Source organism: Phaethon aethereus (genome assembly GCF_964289735.1).
Source record: "Phaethon aethereus genome assembly, chromosome: 10".
In the NCBI taxonomy this organism is placed as follows: domain Eukaryota; kingdom Metazoa; phylum Chordata; class Aves; order Phaethontiformes; family Phaethontidae; genus Phaethon; species Phaethon aethereus.
This window is the reverse complement of record NC_138586.1, coordinates 16,136,197-16,155,928: the sequence shown is the minus strand read 5'-3', so window position 1 is coordinate 16,155,928 and position 19,732 is coordinate 16,136,197. Positions and strand designations below refer to the sequence as shown.

The window sequence follows — 19,732 nt, the reverse complement described above, 5'->3', positions numbered from 1 at the left end:
TGTATCAAGCACTGAGCAGCGTTAAACCTGAGCATACAGCGGAAGAATCCATGCGCAGAAGTACAAGAACTGTGAAAGCAAAGGGATCACAAAGCACAGCACAAGGACGAGGTGTGAGACGTTTAGAATTAAACTCGACACGAACAGAGGTGTTAATGAAACAAACCCAAATGATTACTTACAAAATGGTTGTGTGGGTTTTTTTTCCCATGTGTATATATTTAATGAAGATACCGTCTCCACTTTTCATTTTTGCCAGAACAGAACAAACGACAGTGCTTAAACCATTTTCTCTGAAATCTAAGTTTGGTTATAGAATATGCAAGTTTTTCAGTATTTTCCCTCAGTGCTTTATCATCTCCCTTGTAGAGAGGATAATGTTAACCAAAAGCTCAACAAAGGTAACAAATGTAGAGTCTGCCTTCACTGTCAGAAACATTTATGACAAATATTACTGAGAAGAAAATTTCAAGAGCACTTCAATATACAGAATGAGTGGCATAGATATATGGGGCTTATTTTAAAGAGACAGCCTTTATTTAAAGTACTTTGTTTTGTAGACCTTATAAAGTAAACATTACAATACTTTTTCACAAATATATTAAAATTGTTTAAATTTAAAAGGCAATTCCACTGACAGATGGATATTTTTAAAGAAAAAAAAAACTAACAGAAATAGGCAGCTCAACTAAAACTAGATCTTAAACATTCCGTTTTGTCATTCCATCTCCTTTAAAAAAAAAAGAGAAAAAAAAAAAGACAGACATTTTTCACCCAGACTTCCTTTACAGCAATAAGGCAACTCCAGGAGATTTGAATGAGCTCCCTGGAGATTACAGATACTGTAACTGGCTGCTTCTCATGCTTTGTAACACCCAAAGGTGCAACTATCCATTAATCACAATCACATCTGTGCATTAAAATATAAAACTTAAATTACAGATTTTAAAAATATTACTAATAGACTTCCCTATCATAAAATGTTTTACATTTACAGTACTTGAACTATTTCAGTTCTGGGTTGATGAGGTTTAAGCGATTTACCACTGCAAGAGTTAGACTCTGGAGCTCACAAACAGCACAACCCAACCAGGGGCAGCAATAGTCGGTAGAGTCATAGTGCAAATCAAAATAAGGAGTGCAGAATTGCACTAGTTGTTTACATCTCTAAAATATAAATGAACAAGACGAGCTCTTATATTGTACATGCAATAAATTATAGTAAGCATATGACAATGGGGCTGGAGCATTCTACAATTTTAGCTGGTGTACCAGAGTTGAAGCCTGTGAAAGATAGGACTCAGTAAACAAAACATTTCAAAGCTCTGTTGTCATAGCACTTGAACTATGCGTTCATGCTTTGTACTTCTGCTTCCCCGTCTCGCTGATCACACAGATATGCTGAAACGAAATAAAATAAAAAGCTCCTGTTAGAAAAGTAAGGTAAAAGGCCGATGTTTTACATCCGTATTCAATAACGTGCTTCTGGAAAAAATACAAGCATGCGGTACACGTTTCAGGACGAAAGAATCCTGTGATATTGTTCATGCAGAACAACTTAAGCCTTCTTTTGTCTAAAAATCTCAACATTGCCTTCTTTCTCCTCCCCCTAATAGTCCCACCCAATGTCTGTTGGGTCTGGTGAGACCCAGATGAAGAATCAGTGACTTAGAATAAAAAGTGAACCCCTCGCAACTTTCAAGGTCTCATCTCTAACTCTTGCATAACTAAGCAAATGTACTTATCTGTTGTAGACATCTGGGAAGATAAGAAACTTCTCACAAACTTCACATTATTTCAAAGTTGACAGTAGATGCGTAGCCTCCATTGTGCACGCAGCAAAATAAACTGTACTTTCATAAGAGCCCCAAAACGCTGTCCTGCTGCTCTAGGGTTTGCTCTCATCATTGCATCACCAACGGAACAGATTTGCACACGAGGCATGATTTACAGAGGAGGGAGAGTGATGTGAGGAGACTTCCCTTCCTTCCTCCTCCCCGGTTTTAAACGGACAAAAACATACGGGAAAAATTACTTACGTTCAAATCTCTAAAGTATTCATTGTAATCTAGGGCGTATCCCACAACAAATTTGTCTGGCACTTCAAATCCAACAACTGAAAAAGACCGTAAGTCACCAGTATGTTAGAAAAGAACCTAGAGTTCACTAGACCTTTTTACAGAGGCAATCTGGAATTTTATAGATATGTAAGCATCCTAACTCATTTTATTTCTTCCACTCAAGTACCCTCAGATTAATATTTGAGCCATTTAAAAATTTTAACTTACTTTGTTGATTTAATTTATCAACTAAAGCAAAATTAAATAGATGGATTTATTGGTTCCCACGCAGCAGCATGGTGCGAGCATGCACTCTGCAAGAAATAAATGGAAGTACTTAAATCTACAGACGGGGTATCATTATTAGAATGTAAAATTCCTTGAAAATTTCCTGCAACTTTGTAAACACATACAAAAAGAACCAATACTTCCCAGCACTTCCTAGATGCTTGACGTGCCAGTGCAGAAGCATCGAAACCGGGGAGCACAGCACAAGTCACCCTCGTGTAAAGGCAGCACCTCTGGGAACCAGACCTGCGCCCCGGGTAGGGCTGCAGGAAGGGCACCCGAAGGTGTAATGAGTGGGCAGCTTCAGTCGTCAGCTCCTTCAAAACTATGGATGTGCAAGTCCAACAGGACTTTCCGTGAGGGGCTGGCAGAGTGAGCGCAGAGTAACGCGAATATCAGAACCGCAGTTATTGCGGGGAAACCAATCCTGCGCCTTTGAGTAACTGCCCAGAGGGACTCCCCTCCTGCGGCTCGCAGGCAATGACCCGTTACGTGGGAATAAACTACGATGCTAAAGCACGTTTTAGATGCTGATTCTGTGGTATAGAGAATAGAGAATAGCGAAGAGCAAAGAGCGCTCTGTCCTTCACGGAGCTTTCAGAAACAGGTGGGGGGGGTTTGGTGTTTGGTTGCATTTTTTTCCTCCCAGAGAAGCTGCCTAAAAAGAGGACATCCGCTGCCCCACAGATCATCTAAACAGCTCCAGCAGGACAGTTTGTGGGTGGTCAGGCAGTATCAGTCCAGCCTGTCCACACACACTATATAGAATGACCAAAAAATATTAAATTATATAAAGTATAACATCTCCAAATGGCTTTCCCCCCTCAGGCTAAAATGAAAGACTCCTGAGCACAGGAAAGCTGTGTGGTTCTTCTCTCCCTGGCTACAATGAGGGTCTGTAAGGAAAATAGGGAGAGAGACTGTACAATTCAAAGAAAAGGCTGTCTGCACTTTTGGAAAAATTAAGGCCATGTTTAGCATCTACTTGGCCTCACAATACATGGATAAGACGGAGACCCAGCCATTACCGCCTTGCTGTCTCTTCTTTCAGAGCTGACGTGCCCTGCACTGAAGTTGGCAACAGAGGCATCTGTGGACAGATGGCAAAACAAGTCATCTGCTCCAAGATGCTCCAAAGGCAGAGCATTAACCCAGCTAAGCCTATAATAAGATCTCAGGAATGAGGGGCATCCCTGACTGTGGGGAACACCTCGATTAAGCTTTAAGACATTGAAAAACTTCAGTTCCAGAATATTGTACAACCTTGGAAAGGAGGAGGAAGGGGATGCGATTCTGCTGCTAAATTGACTCCACTTCCATACTGAAAGTACACGGTCTGGATTAACAGGGATTTAGCCTCTGGAACACATAGATCTTCCCAAGGCAGGAGGAGCCGCCACTCTGGTACCACTGCCTGCTGTGGATGCTACTCTTTTCTTTATGGTCTTGGGACAGACAGGAGAAGACAAGAAGGGAGTAATTCAGATGCCTAGACATAACCGGGTTTGTGCCAATTTAGGCATCTTATCACTGTAAGCTTTTATCAGACCTGCTACTCCGTGTGGTCCTCCTACATTCCCAGTGACATCCAAACAGCATGAGGTGGCTAGGTTTAGGCACTCGAATCACACCGAAAAGCATCAAAGGTGAATCCAGCAGATTCTCCTGACCAAAGCATTTGACTACATGCAAGCTGGGAGAATTTGCCCATGAAAAGGGTGTAACCTGGACCAAAATATCAAAGTTTGCTTTTCATAGAGTAAAAAGTTACAAAAAGTTAAGAAAAAAAAGGATCAGACCAAATCCAGATTAACTCTGTCAAAATACATTCCAAATATTTAAATTCCCTAAATAAGAGCAAAATCTATCAAGAATCATTAGTGAAAACTTATTGGGAACATCCTTGGACTTTGACCAAAGGGTACACAATACACTGACATACTTTTAAAAATTAATAATGGTTGTCAAAAAGTCACTTACAGTCTGGCCGATATCCCACACTTCGAGGAGTTCTTTTTACCAACAAACTGTCAAATAAAACCAAAGTAAAACTGAAACACGGAAAAGCACTGGGTACAAATATATGAGACTGTTTTGATGACAGACAGACAGACATTTGGTGTAAATGCGCATAACTGAAAGCATAACTACACGTATTTTAAACTATGATTTCATTTGCAAGTGTAGCTGATCATAATGACAGAATCGAAACTTCCTAAAACCATGAACGGTTCACAGCCTAAAGGATAACTAACAGGTCTGCACGGAGGAGGCCAGGAGATACTGATCCGGATGGATTTTCACTGTGAAAAGTGACTTAACGGGGTTTTATGTATGTTAGGAACTTCAGGTGCAATTTAGCTTATAGGTAAAGAGGCAACACCTTGGGACCTGGCCAGACCAACTGAGCTCTTTTCAAAACCCTTAGTATTATGAAGCAAAAGTTCAGCTGCTTAAATGCAACCTCAATTGCACTTGTGCAACATGTCCTCAACTGTTTTTCACTGGCAGTACTAATTAACCCCATAAAGAAAACGTAATCGGTTTTGATGATCAAGCGATACAAAACAGCTCCACTTTTCCAGAATTAATACTCCAAGGTGTAAAAAGCATAGAGATACAGGGATGGGGGTACGGTTGTAGAGAGAAATGCCTTGCTAGTTTGATTCACTAATTATTCAGTTGAGCACTTCTACCTTTTAGAACAACCCCACAGGCCTGACACGTCCGTCTCTGCCATACAAAAACTCTGGGAGGAAAAGAAAAGGTGGTCGACGGCTGAATGTAAAGACAGAGGCCAGTGTAAGTCTGTGCATTAAGCACAGACCTCCCTCCCTCCTGGATCACCCCTGAAGGTAGGGCTTCATCTGTCAGAGTTACAGTTTCAATTTCAGACAGTTACTGAAACTTCCAGTTGTGAGACCTAATTTTTGAGAATTGGTGTATGATTTGATCAAAGAAGCCCCAAAATCATAGTAGCATTGATTCACATCTCCCTGCAACCACTGCTTAATTGTCAGAGAAAAATAAATTAAAAAAAAAAAAAAAAAGAGAAGCAAGTGAAGGAACATTACACTTAAGGCTATCTAGAATGATCACGTTTACCTGTTCAGGTCTTTGGCAGACCCAAATTACTGCAACAGACTTAAACAATAGGAAACTGGCCTTTGCTTATGCTATATTGTATTCACGATGCACGCTGCAGTGCTAGAGCACTACTCAGAGACAAATATTTAAAATTTGGCACATTTAATCCAGCCAGGGAGAAATCCTCAACAACCTCACCTTCAGCAGGTCACCTCCAGATTATCAGCAAGAAGAGCTGTTCCCCTACGTCTAACGACTGCTTTGACATTGTTATGGCAACACAACTGATCAGATATTACACACGGTTCTGCTTTATCTCTAATCCCCAGCAATCATTATGCTTTTATTGTGAAATACACAACCACAGCACAGCAGCGTAAAAGATGCAATTTAAAAGGAAATAGGAAGAACGCTGATATTGGTTAGTAATATAATATTATCCTCCACATTTGTGTTAGTTGTAAGTTATTTAATTATAAAATGTTTTGAAACGAATTGATTAAAGATGTAACTAGGTAGAAAAGCCTGGAAGAGCATATGGCTGAGTGACTCTCAGAGAATGACCTCTAAAGCTCAGCTGCACTATGCATGCTACACAAACAATAATGTTAGTGTGCAAAATAATTTAGTTCTACAATTGATGAAGGCAAACTAAAAAAAAAGGTCTCCACTGCACAGGTACACCACTGCTGTATACTGAAGTTGCAGGTATCACAAGCAGAAACAAACATGTTTCGAAAGATACTACATACACGTAAGTAACAACCACTGATTTTTTTTTAATCCCCATCTCTAGTAAAAGTCTACATTTATGAACTAATTTTGTGTTGAAAATACCTCTACCAACTTGAGAGGGTATTTTTTTAAGCCCAGAAGATTTAAATTCTTCCACATACTTCTAAACCAAACTTGGACTTCGGGGGTAAAACCCCACAAACCTTACCATAGTATGATGAGGCAAGACAGGCAGGCACAAGCTGTCCCCTTCTGAAGCACTGCAATTCTTCCAGCAATAAGGTTGGGAAGAACAGTGTTTCCACCAGCCTTAACCAACGTATGTTCTCGTAACAAGCAAAAGTGCTTTTGGAGTTTAAATAAATTACTAAATTTCAACAGATTGCATCATATATGACTCCTATGACTTCTGCAGAAACGTTCCCTCCTGCTTCTCTTACACGGAAATGTATTCTACAATTCTACACTTTATTTATTTATTTTACACTGTGTGTCCTTCTTAAGGTGAAATACAGCACAAATAATCATCATTAAAAATTTACCTGGCTACTTTCACCATCTTTGGATTGTATTGCTTAAGCAGAGACAGCAACGTTTTCATTGTTTTACCAGTATCAATTATATCCTGGAAATAAAACACTCATGTAAGAAAGAATATTAAACATATCAGAGTAGCATTTTCAAGTTTTTACTACAGCAGTTGTCATCCGCAATAGCATGAAAATATGCCAAAAGACTGTTCACAATCAAACATAGGTGACACACAACACCATGTTGTGCTTACGCAACTATGCTCAGTAAAGTGATCACACACATTAACGGCAGCTCTTAATTGCTGTGGATAACTATGACTTTGAAAGCAGTCACTGAACTATGACTTTCTTTGCTCCTTTTGGAGGTTTTATGGCTTGTGCTCCTTGCAACTATTAGACAAACAATGTTTAATTCGAATACGGTAAGAGTAACATTAGTCTTGCCGTTGAGCTCAGTTGCAGAGAAAGATGTATCACAGAAAGAAAAGTAAGAAGGGAAAATAGGCAGAACAACCCATTATTGCAATTAAAGAAAAAGGAGTCTAATTTACGTTACAGATCCAAGAAATAGCGAAAGAAATTGCACTGTATCTGCTTGCAGTTCTAAAGTCTATTCTCAAACACACTAAAATTAATTTTGACACACCGTTCTAATCCTATCCACTGCACATATAAGCAGAAAAGAGAATATATGGCTTACAACTTGAAGCATCAGAAATGGACTCCTCATCTGGACTGAAATAATCACACGATCTTTAGAGAGACAGTCCTTACCCTGGCCTGAAATCGTCTATTTGAAGTGAAGGAGGTAGAGAACACAGAAGCAGCAATGTCCTGGTTTCAGCTTATTTTCCCATGACTCCCCAATTAAAATAAAAATCGAACAAAAACCTCAACAGAGCACCTGTCAGCAACACCATCTTTAACACCTAATGCTTTTAATCATGGTTATAAAATCCAGAAAAGTTAAAGACATAGAGATATATAGGTGAAAATAAAAGTCGGCGAATAAACAGAAGTAGCTACTTCCATACTCAAAAACAGAATCTATTATTGATTTGGTATTGTGTGATTATTTGTTTATTGGAGGTGAATCTCCCTTTTGTTCAGATTTTTTTGCACATTAAAGGATATCACATAGAAAAGCCTAGTGCTCTGGCACACAAGATGTTAAACCTACAATAAAGGTGCATTTTTATTGTGTGGCAGTTAAAATGGTGATCGGCAAAAGGGTTCATATTTGACAGTGTTGTATAAGACAACTCACTGGATAAATGATTCACTGAACAAATGAGAAACTAACCTAGTTACCTGTCTGGGACTTTAAAGACATACACTGATCTGAAATGGAGCAGATATAGAATTAAACACATCTGCCTATCTGAAGCAAAATACACTTCAAAGGACACCACTGGTCACACAGATGACTGCTGTATACATACTATTTTGGTAGGAGTTTTGGAACTGAATGTGCTTCCTGTGGAATAATACAACCTTCTCAAATTAAAAAAAAACCCATACATTTAAAAAAAACACATTTTATGAGAGGAAACATCCTTCCCTTTGGCTCCTGAATCAGTTGCCATAGCGGTTTCTTTGCTTACAAACAAGCCATTTCCATTATTTGGAGCCTTAAGACATTATTAGATTGCACGTCCATTTTTCCCATTTTTCCTGTCTACTGCTGCTGCTTCCCTATCCTGAAACAGGCAATCTAACGCAAGAACATCCTTTGTCAAAGCAATACTTACTGAACACAAGCAACACCGTCCATCAAGAAAGAGCTTTGAAAGCAAGAATTAAGCAACGGGACCTACTAGGAAACCAAACTGAGGTGTACTGTACCTGGTATCATCCAAAGAACCATGCCAAGACAGAGCAATGGGAATTTAGCTATTGCAAAATACTCATTAAAAATTAGCGTTCTCTACGTTGCTATTCTCTAAACAAATTACACACAGGGACAGTCTGTTTTTCACATATTTTAGGATATTCCTACTAGGAACTTGTTCCTACCCCTGCAGTTTAATTTCCTAGATTGCTGTTATAAATCCAGAACAATAATATGCCTAATATCACTTTGTTCAGGCTACTTTTTAAAATTCAAACTACAGATCATTTAAAATTCAGAGCCCGCTTGCAAAATTCAGGCCTGGAATCAGAAGCCGGAAGCCTTGAAACCAGAAACTGTAGGTTTTCTGCCTTAGGAACAACTTCTATTAGAACGCTTTTAGCAGTCACACATTATAACTTCAAAGTGAAACATAGTACTTACTTCTACGATCAAAACATTCTGGTGGAAAGAAAAAGAAAGGAGGAAAAAAAAAAAGGGAAAATCCATTAATATCTAGAGAATATGCCATTTCTTATATATATGAATCTATATAACTTATTAATTTTCATCACAGTTAAATATTTGTACCATCATTTATGTATGTTTACACATGTAACAGCAAATTCTATGTAGTTAACATTTCTGATGCTCTAATAACAATTAGCTGGCAATGAGATTGTCCTCTCATGCTGAGAACAAAGTGATCTTTAAATTATTTAGACTTTGAGAATTCTGGATATATGCAAAAGAGAGCAAAACAGAGTCTACACAATTCGTATTCTTCTAAAGCAAAGAGTGTCATCCTACAGAGACACGTACAATTCTGTCACACCTACATCCTTTATACTGAACAGTGACATATGTGCCTTAAAGATCGCGTATGCGTAAGGAGAAAAGTAATGTGTTCTGACAGAGCAGGAGGCACCGATGCTTTAACCCCAGACATCTGGCTCAATGATCTCCAGAGTCACTGGAGAAAAGCAGATTCCCAATTTACATTCTCCCGTTTCCTCCTCTCATCACCGCCTGCAGCGGGAACCTCTGTTCCTCACCTGGGCTGCACGTTATATGTCTCGACAGTATGAATTCCCACCACTACTTCAGTGAAACACCGATACAGCAAATAAATAATGCCACTCTCTTTTAAAGGTAGTCTGTAGACAACAACCCACGCAAGATTATTATTCTCAGGCACTGCAGAAAAACAAATCTCCTAAAACTTTGCTGATACTGAAGACAGTGAATAGGGGTTTTTTGTTACGTTCAGACAAAACCGACGGCTTTGGTGGGGCTTATCCGCTCTCCTAGTACACACTGGCAAATATTTAAGTGAAACTCTTCCATTTTCACTTTTTTAAACTCTAGTCTTCACACACTAAAAGAGCAGCCTTAAAACCACGCAGGTATGTGGGTTCCTCGGTGGTTTTGTTTGTTTCTAAACATACAAAGAGCCGTACCTTTCCAGTCAAGGTTGAGAGGTCATCTCCACCAATGACTTTTATATCTCCAGTTGACTGATCATTCTAAGAAAGAGGAGAGTGAGCATTAACATTTCCAGAATAAAAATAATTTTTTCTTCCACTAAATATCAAAACTGCAAAGTATATAACCAGTGAATGTTAATGCTTTCAGAAACACAGCGCCCACAGCATCTCTCTATTAACTAAGAAATTACAAGTGATCAAATTCAAAGATGGTATTTCAGATTAAAGATTGTTTGACAAGAGAGCTGCATAAATGCAGGCACCAGCTCTCATCTGTGACCATTACATATACATAGGTATCTAAAAAGACATGATTTGCTATGCATTCCCTACAGATATGGAAATAAGGCAAAAAGCACTTCAGTTTCCAAGCCGCATGCTGCTATATAGCTGGTAATTTACATTTTAAACTTTAACGCTTTAGAAAGCCTTACTCTTTGAATAAGAATAAGCACTCATAACAATAACAAGAATAGCCAGCAAACAAGGCACTACAAAAATAGCCAGAAAAGCTTATGCTTGCCTAGTTTACAACAAATATTGGTAACAAATCAAATTACTTCTTATAATAATGGAACGGTCACATAGGTACGCCATCACCACAACACAGCATTTTGCTTCAATAAAACTAAACTTTGATACAAACATGAATGAACTGTTGTCTAAGAAGTTCAAAACAGCTGCTAGGAGAGCTTCACAGACCTTTACAGTTTATTTAAAGTCATTCAACCGACTTTTAAACCTTGACAGTGTCTCACAGTTTGTATTATATTATTGTACTCCTTACAGATGATGACATTATCCTACAATTTAATAATTTCAGTCAAAAGTTAATATTGCTTATCAAACTTTATTCTTGTAGCTCCTCACCACATACCTTCCTTTTAGAAAAATGGTATTATTTTGCTGCTGCACCTTGAAGCCCAAGCTGCTGCACAACTATGCAGACACGCAGCAAAACAGCAGCTCCTTCCCAAAACCCAGAAATGACAGATGCAATAGAGAGGGGACCACAAGGGAAGAGAGACACAGCCATGTACACCTTCCTGTTTTTACAGCCGCATGAAGACAGGTATTTGTGCTATATGAATTGTAGGCAGAACCTAAAAATGTTATCACAAAAAATGATTTGGAGAGGCACACACCAAGTACACAGTAAGTAACACGGGGATGATAGTAAAGAGAAAATGCTTTATAATCCTTTGGACGGTGGTGTCAACGGTCTACGATAAAGGAGTGCTGACAGCTCTAGGCATGTAAAAGCAGATTATAAGACTAACAGATGCTTTCCTTTAAGATTCCTATGACACAACATAAAAATAAAGCAAAATACATTACTAGAAAAAGTATCTTTTCAGTTTTACTCCATGTGTTTTAAAGAAAACACTAGTTTGAGTTATACCAAATTACACTGAAGTGCCATGATTCGTTACTATAAGAAACATTCATTTTTGATAGTCAACTGCTTCAGTGCTTCCATACCAGTGCAAGCAATAACTAAACTGAACGGCATCAATGATCAATGCCATTGTGTTGAAAAAGTTAAAAAAAGAAAAAAAAAAAAAGAAAAGATGTCCAAAATTATTGCTGCTTGACCCAGTAGATATACACACTGCTACTGAATGCCTGAGATACTGGCTAGATCAACCACAAAAATGTGATTCAGTTAAGCACTGTGTTCATAAATCTAAAGGACATTTCCTGTGTTCACCCTATCTTAAAATTATCTCAAATAACAGCTTCTTTAAGCTTTTCCTTGTTTATGTTACAGGATTCTCTCTTATCTATTCCTACACTAAGAGGGATTTCATACTCCTTCCATGGAAGGATGTAAAATCAACATCATTGCTTACAAAACAACGATGAAGAAAGATATTACAGGTATTTGTTCCATTAAAACTATGTGCATGGGTGACAGACTGGTACTCCTCAGTATATGCATATGGTCAGGTTCATGATGATCTGTTTGGCTGCAAAACCACCACTATATTCAAACAAGAACACCACAAAACTGTAGGTTACTGTAAACCTTTGGACTATATGTATGGAAGTATGATGATCAGCAGAGGAAAAACAATCTAACCAACAGAAACTTTCCTGCTCCTTCCCACCAAGAACCGTACAGATTGCTACACGTTTTAACACAAAACATAAATCTTCATTGGCATATAAACCTGCATTCCTATGCAGGTACTGGGTCCCTGAACAATTAAAGAATAAAAAACAGTTAAAGATTTCCGACACTGGTTGTAACCAGATTTCCACTGGAAAGAACTTTGTTTAATAATTAAGCAATGTTTTAATTATCTTCAGGAGCATTATTTCTGATTTCAGCACTGGTAAGTCTTTAATGCTTTGTGGTTTAATACATAAAAGTTTTACTGTTTAGATTTGTTTTCACTGCCTCCCCATTGTCACTGCTGGAAAACAACAATGCTTTACAAGATCGTATTTCCTGACTCAAGTGACTCCAAGATCACCTTTTAAAAAGACATTTTAAGTTCCTTACAGTATTTGCTGTGATGCTTGATTAACAGAGATCTTTCAGAATATTGTTGTGACCAGCCTAGCCAGATTTCACCTTATACTCCACTGAAAATCCCGATCTTCCTGAGTGACAGCACAGCACATCCATTGTCTCTTGGCTGCCCTTCATGACTATGTAAGCAACATTTGCTCATTTTCAAGTTTAAATGCAGGAAACTGGTGAAAAGCCATTCTTCTTGTAGCACAAAATAAACTGTTTGTCAAGAATACTGAGATCTGGGTCTGTTCACAAACACTATCTTTCCATTTCTTAACAGCTTGCCAGATCATTAAAATTCATCTGTAAGGACTCAGAAAGCTGGAGTTACGAGCAAAGTTTAATCACAGCTTGATCATGTCAGTATTCTTAGAGAATTATTTTTGGGTGCAGAACAGTATGAACTTTGCATTGCAACACAAAAAAAACCCCAAAACATATGCTTGTAAATATTAAATGATTGGCTTGAAATAAGAATAGAACCTCAATTACATCAATTTCAGAACGATTACACAAGTTCAGCTGCTTTGTTTATGCGACCAGGGTATTTTTAACATCTTTTATCCAGTCTGTAAAGGCAGGCAGCATGATCTAGCAATCACATCCAAAGACAGTGGCAAGAGAACTAGCTCCACTTTCAACTGTCCATTACAGTTTGTGATGGTTTTCACATCACTAACAATGCAGATCCCTCCATCTAGTAAAGCACAGATAAAAACTACAAAGCAGACTTAGCATTCTGACACCATTAGTGATGGAAGACCTAGTCGACTAATCTGTTACAGACATGTTCATGTTAGGACAATCTTATCCAGTCTATCAAGTTATGCAATCTAAAGGACATAAGCCTGGATATTAATAATCACCTAAGAGAGTCCACAGAAATGAAATGCTCATAAGTACTGTAGTGTAGGCACCAGGTAACAGGAGCTCCTCACTCATCTAGAACAAGAAAACATTCTTTTATAGAATTGGCTGACAAAACCAGAAACCCTGAAGCCAACACCTCAAGGAAAACATTCTGCCTAGACAGCTTTCTAAATTTCTCCGTTTTTCTCTTCATCTACTTGTTCTTACTACAAAAACAGGCTTTTGATTTCCATAAAGCTTATTTTGTTGTTCACTCCCCTATTAATATCCAGGCACTGTAGTTCTGGGGAGTAATAAAAGCAGCTGTAGTAAAGAGATGAACCAAAGCATGCCTAACACACCAGTCTGAGCAAAGAAAACATGCGTATAATAAAGCACCCTTATCTTTTTCAGTTGTTTCAAACCATTTCTCCAATAGTTTTTTCCAAGTTAGTCGGAAAGTGGAGAGAGTGAAAGGATTTAGTCTTTATATTGTTTTCTAAACAAGCCAAAAAGTTATTGGAAGTGTTCCTTGAAGAAAGCAGAAGATACACAATTTCCTCACCAAAAAAAGGGTGGGAGTTGTCACTTCCTATTCTTTAACATACTATCCTGTAATAGAAACATGCAGCTTTCTGTTGTGGCTTTTACAGGCAGAATATATGGGCATGGGGTGGCTTAGTGGTTAAGGGGACCAGTGGCAGGAGCCTGTATTTTTTGAGGGAGCACAAGGAAAGGGTGTCAAGCAGCTCTCGCCCACTGATTTAAATACGGTGCACAAGCACTGAGCGCGCCTCGTGAGATACAAGCAAAGGCTGGCACGAACCCTCCTGCCCAGCCTTGCCTTCTCTTTGAAGAGCATAGCTAAATTACTGCCTCGCGTTCCGCAAACATGAACGTGGTTTCCAGGTAACCCCTGGACGGCCAGCCATGTGCACGCCTCGGGCAGCCAGCGCTGCTCATCCTGCAAACGGACTTGAGCAAAGCCCCGCTCAGTTCTGGGCTTTGCCGTGAAATGTTAACAGATCACTCAAGAACAACCATGAATGTATGAAGTTCTTTGACAGTCCAAACTACGTCTGCAAATAACTCCATCTCTGGCTTCACAGTTTAATGAAATGAAGGATGAAGTTGAGTTTCCAATTTAGTAATCTCTATTTTTTTCCACTGGAACGGGCACTCGCCTACAGCTGCGACAAGTAGCTTACACTGCTCACTTGAATGCAAAGTTGCTGAGACAGAACTAACAGCATAACCTTACAAAACAATTTATTCAAACACTCTAAACTGAAACCAAAAAAACCAAACTGTCTTATAGAACAAATAATAAATACCATCCTGAAAACACGAGACTAGGCTATTGGTAAGCCAGGAAGCATAGATGTACTAACATGCATGTGCTTCTTCCTTTGACCTGCACAACATAACCTTGTGCTTCCTTCTATAAAACTTACATGTCACCTCATGTTACAGAAGGTTCAATTTCCCTATAAAGTTAAATCTTTGTGTTCAGAATGAAAATAAATTATTTTCCAAAAATGTAAACCCAAGGCAACCTACGACTAGTCTTTAAGAAATAGTGCCATATTCAGTGGCCACTAATCATAAATCTAGTTTTATGAATCTAGTATTTCCTCAAGGCCAAATACAACTTATTTTGTTGATTGTTTTGTTGAGCCAAACAAAAGATGAGATAAGGAACTCAGGTATAACAGTTTTCACAGTTTTCGAGTCTTCCTGTCCAATGAATGATGTCTAAGCCACATAAAAATTCCTAGAATTAAATTTTTGTAACCATACTTGCAGGAGAATCCTCTGTATTATTCTAGAGCCACAGCTTTAGAGATGGGGTAGTGAGCAGAGCGGAAACTGTTTAACAGGTAAAGGACATGGAAAGGGTCTCTCTGCTCTGCACAAGGATTTTACTGGGCTGCGGAAATATCAAGGTCTAAAAGAAAACAGATTATATAACAAGGTAGAGAAAGAGTAAATTAGCTTGTGACTGCTTTTTTTCCCTCCTCTTATTTCCCTTACTTATTTGTTTAATATTAGCACATTCTAGCAGTAACAAGTTAAGTTTATATAAAAATTGCACAGTATTGCAGAGATACTTACACAATAACTCTTCAACCTAATAAAGTCAACAGTCATGGGGATTGATTTGTCGCTGTTTCTGTTCAGTGCTTTGATGTAGTCTAATAAATCAGCAAAAAATTTATAGCCACCCTTGAGTACACAGAGTGCTACAATGTGGTGTCCTCCCATGCCCTTCATAATTTCTCGTGCCAGTCTCTCCGTCCTATACAAAACCAAGAAAGAGTTAGCTGTCATAACACATTTCATTTCCTTACTATAGCAGCAGCATTTTATATCGCTAACAACAAATACATGCATCAAACTTGGAAACACGTTTTGCCCAGAAATATTTGCCTACCACTTCAGTCACTTTTACACGTTATTGGTCAACAAAGTTTTGCTTTTCAAGGTTAATCTAACAGTAGCACTGCCAAATGCCTTTGTTTTCATACGTCACACTCAGCCAAAGCAAATCTTAACACTCTGAAGCTGTTTTACTGTCACATATGCGACATGAAGGTGTGTTTTCCTCCTCCCAAAGCTAGGTGCAGCTTCCACGCAAAAAGCAACGTAAGCCAACACAACTAAAAGGGCAGTGGCCCTCATTAACTGAGGAGCAAGAAAATTCTCAAGTTGTAAGCTAAAGAGTTTATGTTTATTTGCCAAGCTAGAATGCCAGAAATTTGTCCTAACTGCAAAATACAATACCAACAAGGCAGAGAAGAGAACACTGCACCGTTTTTCTGCAATCATTGTTTCTAAATTTATCTTGTAATTTATTTTAGAAAGCATGGTATGTATTTATTGTGTGCCAGCTGACAGCAGCTTTCTCAGAGAAAGCCTACTATTATAAACTTTACATCAATTCCTTAATGACATGTACTTTGTCCAATTTTTTCCTCTATATGGACTTCTAGTGCAAAGTTTTTACAATATTAAAAAAAAAAATTTATAGGAGTGTTAATTATATCTAATCAGACAGGACGACGCAAAATCTAGATGTATTTCTATTCACAAGATGTCCAGGAAGATCCACACAGCACCACTCTTAAATGGTTGTGTGTCTCCAACAACTCCTTCAGTGAATTTATTGTTCATTCTCATAAAGGGAATTAGCAACTATCAAACACAAAGTAAAAAAAAAAAAAGACTTATAGGCTTATGCACCCATTTCTGATCAGACAAGATAAAACTTCCACAGCACATCACAGATTTCAGCAACCACAGAAGTGACAGATTGATATTTACAGAGGCCAATGTCTTTCCCAGAAGGTAGGAAAAAGTTGGATATTATTTATCTACCATATGAACATAAGAAAGTCTAAGATGATGTGAGTAATAGTTTACTTTTATTAATATCCTAAGGAAATTCAGTAGACTGTAACTGTTTCCAGACTGTACTGGCACAACAAATAACGCCTTCTAATTAGGTTTTAAGAAGGTAAAACATCAAAGAAAGGCTGGAAAGAAAGTCATAGATTGCTATGTACCACAAAATTTCCCTTGAGAATTATGACAAATTCCCAAACAATAGCATAACTGCAAATGTACGAACTCTTAGAAGCCAAACAAGAAAGAGTTAATTATCACTTGTACTTCTTAAGTCTCTAATTAAATGTAATCTATTTAGACGGTCACCAGGCAGCAAAACTATCACTGGAAGGTTGTTTATTCCAGCGTCATGGAATCAGCTGGAGCAGTGTACTGTCTGAAGTCAAACCAACCTGTCCATGATGAGCCCATGAGGAATATAGACTTTTTCCAAATCATCTGCATAATGTTTAGGTATGCAGAACAAGTCCAGGTCGTAACCTTGTTCATCATCGCCAATCTGAAAAGGAAATAAGGTGAGGTTTCTACAAAGCCTTACAGAAAGTCTGTGGTGAGAAACTGCAAGTCCTTTGCTTTATTCAGGAAACTATCCAACCCATTACACTCATCGGGATCACCTTACTTTCCCTCTCTATAAAAACATCAGTCACACTGAACATAGCGTGAAGTGTAATCTAACAGAACCCACCGTTCACAAGAGTTGCTTGAAATACCACGAGCTGTTGTGCAGTACAACGCGGGGAAGAAATAAAGTCCTAACAACATTCTCCTCCATCAGAGAGCGGGAAAATGAAACTACTACACTTCAGTGAATCTCCTTATTCCAGGGAAAAAATAATCAAGGAGCTTCTTAACACCTTTGATTTTCCTAGTGTAATGCAAAACCTGCATCTGCAATTAAGCAAGAAGATATTTTGACATGGACATCTTCCAAACCTCCACAACACCAAATCACAACAAAACACATGAGCCAGTTTTCAGGACAAGACAAGACAGCTACATGAGCATGACAGGTTATGCTGCTGCAAAGCAAGCCTTCTCATACCACCATCTGCAAACCGTGGAGGTTCTAGATCTTGCAGAATCTGAAATGAACGCCTTGCTTCAGCAACCTGTTCCGCATGGGCAAATGCCCTGTATGAAGCAGCCTGCCAGCGTATATTAATTAGGACAAGGGAATAACATATGTATGTAACAATACCGAACACTCTTGAGGTTCAGGGCATATTGTCGCAACAGCCTTCCCTGAACCTTAACCCTGCTGCAACTTGAAAATGACAATGTGGTTTTTAATTACTTCACTCTCTGGTTTTGCAGCTGAACGCGATTACGTGTAAAATGAACTTAAGAATTTCAGAGGGAAAACCAAAGCTTATGTGAAGACGGTTCACCAGGGCAGGCATTTTAAGTATCCATTTTGGCTACCGCTGCCCTTGCAGGGCACAATCTTATTTCGGTGCCCAAGGAAGCGCTTACCTGGCCTGTGCTCAGCCAACTGTTTACATGGTTTTTTTGTTGTGTAATCCCTAATGAGTACTTCACATGGGGATTTTCATGAGGGTTTCACCCTCCCATCCAAAGCAGACCCTGTGCGAGCTACCCGCGCACCCGGCTCCGGCGTCGGGTCCCTGAGCACGGTTCCGGCGATGCGGAGCAGGCTGTTATTTTAGGTCATAAGACAGGTCCCTCCCAAAACACATGGTATTTTCCTGTCTTTCAGGCCCATCATTATACCCAGTGCATCTGCTAAACCTTCCTTTATGCATTTGGTAGGGAATGGGCCCTTCCTACAGATTGTATCAGGTTTTTTATTGACCGCAGGGATTTACAGTCGCAACCTGGCGGCAGGCACAGCTCTCAGCCATAAGACCCCCCACGTATTTCATGAGCACCCGGCACCGGCTTTAAAAAAATAACAAATATGAATATGGAAGAGCCTTAGCAAACACGGCGGTGATGAAAGAAAAAAAAAAAAAGTAGTAGTATATATCCCCGAATGCTCTTCCTCCAAAAATATATCCTAACTTAAACCCTTAAGCGACTTAGACCGCGCTGCCGGCTCTCACGAGCCCCGCGGTGCCTCCCCAGCGCGCTACGACAAGCAACAGGAATAGGAAGTTGTGCCGCGCCGGGCTCGCAGCCGGTGGGAAGTTGTTTCACCTTCATTCCCGAGGCGGCAACCCAGGCTCTCCCCGCCGTCCTCCGGCTTTAAATCCTCCCGGGACGCCACCCGTGACCGCCAACCCACCCCCGCGCTGCCCGGCGGCGGGAGGGGGCTCGGCGGCCCCGGCAGCCCTCGGGGGAAGGAGGGGAGAGCACCTCGGCCGGGGCCGGGGGCAGGGACGGGAGCCCCGGGCCCCGGCGCCGGGAGGCCGGGGCTCCCCTCAAGGTGACTCCGCGGGGCGGCGGCTCCCGCCGCTGAGGGACCACCCCCCCCGCCGCCCGCCCCGCTCCCACGCAGATCACCACGTTTTTGGGGGCAGGCGGGACCCCCTCCCCTCAGCCGGCGGCGGCAAGGCGGGAGACACCCCCTCAGGCGCCCGGCAGCCCCCGGCCCGGCGCGGCGGCGGCAGCGGGCAGGCTTCCCCGCGGGGGGGGAGGCCGCGGCGGCGCCGGGGGCCGCACTCACCACGATGCAGGGGCTGGGGGTCGCCATGGAGCGGGGCGGCCCGCCGGCGGCGGCTGCGGGCGGCGCGGAGGAGCGGCGGCGGCGGCGGCGGCGGGCGGCGAGGAGCGGGGAGGCGCCGCGCCCCGCAGCGGCCCCGACGCCGCCTCCGCGCCCTCCGCGCTCCCCGCCCTCAACATGGCCGCGGCGCCGCCGCCCTCTCCGGCGGCCAGCGGCCTGCAGCGGCCCCGGCGCGGCGCCGCGGCTGGCGACGCGGAGAGGGACGGGGCTGGGGCTGCCTCGCCGGCAGCCGCCTTCCAGGAGT

General features: G+C 40.7%; 1 protein-coding gene across 1 annotated transcript; it reads right to left on the bottom strand.

Moving 5' to 3' along the window:
* Nucleotides 1-202: 202 nt before the first annotated feature.
* HPRT1 (hypoxanthine phosphoribosyltransferase 1) lies at nt 203-19,458 on the bottom strand (the record flags this gene model as incomplete). Its single annotated transcript, XM_082004028.1, has 9 exons — nt 203-1,401; nt 2,040-2,116; nt 4,329-4,375; nt 6,713-6,795; nt 8,979-8,996; nt 9,995-10,060; nt 15,510-15,693; nt 17,195-17,301; nt 19,432-19,458. The coding sequence occupies 9 exons, from the start codon at nt 19,456-19,458 to the stop codon at nt 1,354-1,356; spliced, it is 657 nt and encodes a 218-aa protein (XP_081860154.1). The 3' UTR covers nt 203-1,353.
* Between the last annotated feature and the right edge of the window lie 274 nt (nt 19,459-19,732).